This window comes from Sinocyclocheilus grahami, unplaced genomic scaffold (assembly GCF_001515645.1).
Source record: "Sinocyclocheilus grahami isolate Dianchi unplaced genomic scaffold, SAMN03320097.WGS_v1.1 scaffold1235.1, whole genome shotgun sequence".
Lineage (NCBI taxonomy): Eukaryota > Metazoa > Chordata > Actinopteri > Cypriniformes > Cyprinidae > Sinocyclocheilus > Sinocyclocheilus grahami.
Window position 1 is genome coordinate 193,508 of NW_015506414.1, and position 6,860 is coordinate 200,367.

Below are 6,860 nucleotides of genomic sequence, written 5' to 3' on the forward strand. Positions count from 1 at the left end.
GAAACTCGTGACCGTAGTTGGCTAACAATGATTTTGGAAAATACACCCAAATACATAAGCATTGGGACACACATCTTAAATACTCCATTCAGGTATTTAAATCCGACCCATCGCCACAGGTGTGTAAAATCAAGCTCTAGCCATGCAGTCTGCATTTACAAACACTGATGAAAAAACAGTGATAATGCAATCAGTCAGCTAGATATCAAGATATGGCACGCTCAACTGTAAGTGGTATTATTGAGAAGTGGAAGCATCTCAGCCATGAAGCTGAAGATCTTGTAAAAGCACAGAGCGGGTCACCGAGAGGAAAAGTCACCAATGCTCTGCAGATTGCAGAGCCGTAGTGCTCCAAACTTTCACTAGCATTAATAACAGCTTCATGAATGGGTTTTCATGGCCGAGCATCCTCATGAAGCCTCACATCACCAGTACAATGCCAAGCGTGGGATGATGGACAGATACTGGACTCCGGAGCAGCAGAAACCTGTTCTGTGGAGATTGATGGGTGAACAAACCCTTTGATATAAAGACTTTTGAGCTGTACAAGACAACAATACTGTGTAAATGAAGTACCCAGATCTGTGTAAATGAAGATGACCAGCAGCATTACATGACAGACAGATGTCCCAGGTAACACAAATGTTCATCAAATATGCAGCCTTAAAATAAATCAATAAAACATATCTTAATCATTTCTGTCTGTATAATCTTTATTTCTCAGATTCTGCCACTGATGGAAGCAGATGAAGTACATGAACAGACATTCAAAAACATGATATTTCAGATATTCAGAGACTGTGTGAGTGAGTGGTTCATTTCAGTTTCTGAAAATCAGCAGTGAGTTTAACAACATCAAGTATAAATAACCAGAGCCCTCAAAAGTTATCTGTGTGAACGTCAGTACATTTGTGTTCCCTGCTGATGTATTATCACATGTATGATCTGTTCAGACAAGTTTATAAGAGTCCACAGAACAACACAGATCATTAAACCAAGCCTGAGTCTCTGAACACTCTCATACAGATACTCCTATACAACACACGACTTTATATAAAAACAGCATCATGACATGAAGAACAGATTCACAGAAGCCTCAGAGCAGTCATATTCATTCACCTTGTGAGCACTGATTCTGACGACAAACATGACTACAGACATCTCAAACTATTTCACATGCATAACCTTTCTATATATATATGCATATATGAAGTATCTTTTTTTCCTGCAGAAAACGACTTTGCTTGTAAAAATATAAAAAATATACTAAATATATAGATATCTAAAATGCAATGACATTATAAAGATGTTTTTGTTTTTATGTCATCAGAAGTGACATACATTACACATAAGATACTAGAATTAATTTAAAAAAGCATTACCGTCCATAAACATGTATGTTGAGATTTATTTCTAATGAGAATACTTCTGTGTAGTCTGTGTGAACCACACTTACACTGTCAATACACAAATATATAAACACAGTGCATGCAGGTTTTCAGAGGGTTTGTCTGGACTCCTCGTTCATCACGTCCTCTGAGAGCCGATCATGACTTTGGAGATGAAGTTGACGATGGCGCTGGCGGGCTGCTCGGGGTCGTGCTCCGCGAACACATGACACACGTTCTCCAAACCGCTGCCTGCTTTCCTCGCCACAAACCCGAAGATCCTGCCGCGGAAGGAAGTCGTTTAGCAAAGGCCTGCTTTAACCCTCTGCTGCTCTACATTTCTGACCAAAAGAACTGACATTTTTATTTGATTTTAGGGCTGTCAGTCGAATTAATTTTTTTTATCTAATTAATTACATGATGTGTCGATTAATTAATCTAATTATTCGCAAATTACATTTGGCTGGGAAAATACCCCCCAAAAGATTATTTAAAGCTATTTTTGTGTTAAATGAGAAAGTATTAAGTAGACATTACAAATAGTAGCTTTAGAAAGACATATTTTGTTTGATTCAACATTAAAATGTATTACACAAACATTTAAGCTACAACGGCCTAACATAAACTATGGAACATAAAAGAAGATCATTTGAGAAACATTTGCACTGGAAGTCATTGGTAACCAAAACAGCTTTGTTACCAACAGTCTTCAAAATACTTTTTTTATGATCCACAAAAGAAAGTAATTATTCAGGTTTGAGTTAATGATGACATTTATTTTTTTGGGGTGAACTATCCCTTTAACGCCCCCCCCCCTTTTTTAATGAAATAATAATCTAAATAAGAAACTAAAACTGCCAGCAGATGGCGGTAAATGTCTTTATGAGTCTTTCATTCGATTCATTCAAGCGGCTGATTCATTCAGGAATTCAGTAAATGGCTCTCTTTATGAATGGAGCTTTGATTCATTGATTCACTCGATTCATTCAAAACGCGGATGATTCATTCAGAAACTAAACGCCGCTGTGTTGCTCAGAGACGCACAATTCTGCTGTGGCTTTATAGGTAATATTTCTGTTGGCAAAACTGAGCAAAAACATAATATTATCATATTTGTCAACAGTCAACTTCATGAAATATAAGATGATGTAGAGGTCTGGGGGCAGGGCCAGCTGTTAACTGCTAAAATATTCTAATCGCGTAATTTTTTCATAACTAATTAATTAAGTTAAGGCGTTAAACTGACAGCCCTAATTTTTTATTTTATTTTATTATTTTAGTTCATCAGAATGGTACAAAGCCCGGTAAAGGTTTTGGCACTTGCTGTGTAAATGCAAAAAATCATGAGCATGATTCGAAAAGATTAAATGGTGTTGAAAACAAAAAATGGTTGCATTGGTTAAAAATGACCATCTTGGAAACGAATGGGGAGTGAATTTATAGTACTGTGCCCAAACTAAATCTTACTGAAAGCTCATTTATTTCTGATATCAACCTCAAATTTGGAACACAACGTACTTAGATTTATGGTTTTGACTTTCTCACAGTTTTAGAGTAAAACATGTTTTGGAAAATATATTTTTCATATAAAATTTGAAAACAGTATTTTTGTGCATTTTTCATAACAATAAACTTAAACTTAACTATTTAATTGCTGCAATAATTTGCCAAATGTATTCTTAAAAAAAGATCAAACTTAAGTCAGTTTAAGATGGACATTTCATTTTGAGTTCTATGTTGAAAAGTGGTAATGTGCAGATTATAACTATTCTGTAAATATAATTTAGTACCATAAAATAAAACATTATCAAACTAAAATATAGTACATTATTTTCATTGAAGTAAAAAAGCAGCACGCGAGCAGCAGCAGGGTTAACTCTTCCTCTGATTAGCCAGATAAATAAAGAACTTAGGTTGACAATCACATGAAAACAAGTGCACTCACTTTGCCGAGGAGCAGTCATCTCGTTTCCATCTGTGAATGAACAGAGACACAATGAAAAATAAATATGAGACTCACAGAAACACCAGCTGAGTGTAAATGATATGAAGCCGGTGATGGAGCAGAATGGACTCACTTCCTATCCTGTGGGTCCAGAGCACAGAAGATGACGGTTTTAACAGCGTAGTGTCTCCGGAAGAACAGTCTGAGAGAGACAGTGTGTGTGTGTGTGTGTGTGTGTGTGTGTGTGTGTTTGAGTGTGTGTGTGTGTGTGTGGGCGTGTGATGTGTGTGTGTGTGTGAGTGTGTGTGAGTGTGTGTGTGTGTGTGCGTGTGTTTGAGTGAGTGTGTGTGTGATGTGTGTGTGCGCGTGTGATGTGTGATGTGTGATGTGTGTGAGTGTGAGTGTGTGTGTGTGTGTGTGTGTGTTAGTGGAGTTTCATCAGCTTCGGATACATGAACAAACAGCAGAGTGAATGTTACTTGTTTAATATTATTTTCGAGTATGTTTTACACTCCTGCATTCAGTTAAAGAGCAGGTCATATGAGTTTTTGAAAAGTAGGGTATTTATTATATATAGGGTACAACGGGGCTAAAAGCACACCTTAAGAAAAAATGTGCTATTCACTGCGCCTAACATGTATAATTGCAGAAAAAATATATACGTTTGTATTGAACATTAATGGAGCAACAGATGTTGTGTGAAAATAAATCATTCAAGTTGTTTATTTTGTTTAAAAATCTTATAAATATATATTTTTACTCCCCACACACACACACACACACACACACACACACACACACACACACACTCACACACACACACACACACACACACAAACACAGAGTAAAAGGCACACAGTATTGATACAAATACTTCAGCTAAAATAATGTTTTTATAATAATGTCTAAGTTAATACTTATTCAAAACAAGAATAGCAAAGTTTGTACCATTTTCTGCTTATTTTGAAAAATAAAAGTATTACTTTTTGTTCAATAAATAGTCATTAAAATGTTAATATAAAAATATATTTTAAAATACAGAAACAAAATCATTTTAATAAGTAAAGATTCTGAAAGCATTGAAGGAGATCCAATAATAATTGAATATATATTTACAGTAGTAACAACAAATGATATTTTATTATATGATATGATTAATATCATGTTTTTAAATATGATGGTTTCGTTCTAAACATGGTGATTATCTCTAATATGGACACCCAACATAATATATGATATTTAACATCTGAATCTAACGTCATGTCAACAAATGGAAAAGTCAGCCATCTATTAATTATCATGTTAATTACTCTGTGCCTTTAGCCCCAACAGCATGCTACTTAAATCTACAACATTTTAAAAAGCATAAAATATTAGATCAAATAAGCACAGAATCAGCTTGCGCTGCAGCGCGCGATCAGACAAATATACAGGTGCATCTTGAAAAGCGATGTTTTGGAAAGTGCTGCGCCACGTTTTTCTGCAATGTATTTTAACCTTTTGTTGTTTGCTCGTCAGTTTACAGAGGACTGCCTCTCTAATCTTGGAGAGTTCAACACGGGATTCGCTAAACGCTTGTCCATCAAAGATAAGTCCATACCTTCTTTATTTGGACCAACAAGCGTCTCCGAGTCACAATCTGCAAGTGTGATTAATACGTTGTGTACATTTTCAATTGAGTGCTCAAAATATAAATTTTTTTGTGCTAATATGTGAGGCATACCTTGTGCAGCGTAAACTACGATATTACTGTCTGTCTGAAATAGTTCTGATTAATGTAGACTGTAATTACTTTGTTTAAAAATAAAGAATGTAGACAAGAATGTAAAGAATGTATTGTTTCGTCAGCACTCGGCTAACATACCATTATTGTTTTGTTAAGTGTTTACAGTTTAGCAGCTAAACTTTAGCTGTGGGCACGATTCGCTTGCATAAGTGTTAAACAAAATGTTTTTTATGTCATTATTTTAAGAATGGATTGGAGCACTATATTATTGCTTTGTGTAAAGGTAGCGCTCGCTAACTTTCTCAAGTACTCCTCTCTGAACCAATCACAACAGACTTGGCCAGTTGACCAATCAGAGCAGAGCAGGCTTATGGAAGGGAGGGGTTTACAGACCTTAAGCTCAGAACTGCTTCAAACGAATCCGTTTCAAAATCACTGACAAATGACTCTAATATTAAATGTATATTCTGAGAAAATTACAATGTTTTCTGACATTAGATGCATTTAAACCCGTTGTAGGGGACTCCAACACAATATAAGAACACTTTCAAAAAGCATATGACCTGCTCTTTAATGGGTTGGCTCTTTAACGAGTGTAAGTCACTGTGGGGAAAAGTGTCAGTCAGAGGCGTGAATGTTTGAGGGCTGCGTTACTTTCTCTGGTTGTCGGTGAGCGTGATTCCCTGCGAGGACACTTTGAAGTGCACTACGGTGAAGGACGGGAGCGAGTCGGCGCTCAGGACCTCAGCGGTGGCCTTCTGCACCGCCTGAAACCCCGTCAGAGACTCCATCTCCACCGAGCCCAGGAACCACACGTTACAGGCTGGAAAACACAGGATTATGAGAGCGTGAGGTTAATCAGTGAGTGACTGCGGCTCAGGTATCACTACTGGACGCACCTGCTCCTTGTTTGAGGAGCTCAGCCGCAGAGTTGGTGATGGACTGTGACGAAGCGCTGACAGCGTCCTCTAGAGGATCTGAGAGAAACAACAGCACACCATCACACCCAGCTTGAGTCTCTCCTGGATCATATTATAATCACGTGCACTCATGAGACGGTCATGATGTCAACTGAATGAGCTCATCAGAATTTAACAGTGAGTTTATTTAAATGCTTATACACTACTGGTCAAAAGTCTGAAAGAAGTCACTTTTGCTCACCAAGACTGCATTTATTTTATCGCAAATAGAGTAATATTGTGAAATATTATTACAGTTAAAATATACGTTTTCAATGTGAATATCTGTTCTGTGATTAAAATTTTCCGCATCATTACTGATTGTCTTCAGTGTCACATGATGATTAGTTTAGTATTATTTATATGCTATTATAGCATTTATTAATTTAATCTGCATTTTTTTGTCATTTTAAAGATTTGCTGATTTCCATTTATTTTTTATTATCTTTAGTGAAATTTATTTTTATTTCAGTTTTAGTTTTTGTCATTTTAGTACTTCAACTTAGTTGCCAAGGCAGTATTTTTAGTTTAGTTAGTATTTTATTTTATTTACGCTTTATTATGAATGAACAGAAGTGATGGTTGTAGTGAACAGTAAGAGATGAATACCTCTGTCAGGAATGATGAGTTTACAGGGAAGAGCCAGAGGAGTGATGGAGTGCTGACAGACCAGAGCGCTCAGACTGCCTGCAACACACACCACACACACACACAGACACACACACAGACACAAACACACACGCACACACACACACACACACACACACGCAGACAGACACAGACACAGACACACACTCTCACACACACACACACACACACACACACACACACAGACACACACA

At 36.8% G+C, this 6,860-nt stretch overlaps 1 protein-coding gene across 4 annotated transcripts in view; it reads right to left on the reverse strand.

The window, feature by feature from the left end:
* Positions 1–692: 692 nt before the first annotated feature.
* The window catches only part of LOC107568339 (tensin-3), a 36,451-nt gene continuing 30,283 nt past the window's right edge, over positions 693–6,860 (reverse strand). For 3 of the 4 annotated variants that reach the window (XM_016254298.1, XM_016254299.1, XM_016254301.1), the window contains 6 exons: positions 6,628–6,705; positions 5,959–6,036; positions 5,714–5,882; positions 3,467–3,535; positions 3,334–3,363; positions 693–1,669 (listed from right to left, as the gene is read on the reverse strand). In XM_016254298.1, the coding sequence (XP_016109784.1) occupies positions 1,528–1,669; positions 3,334–3,363; positions 3,467–3,535; positions 5,714–5,882; positions 5,959–6,036; positions 6,628–6,705 (566 nt within the window). In that variant the 3' untranslated portion in view covers positions 693–1,527. The remainder of the gene's footprint in view (positions 1,670–3,333; positions 3,364–3,466; positions 3,536–5,713; positions 5,883–5,958; positions 6,037–6,627; positions 6,706–6,860) is intronic. The other variant, XM_016254300.1, reaches the window with a different exon arrangement.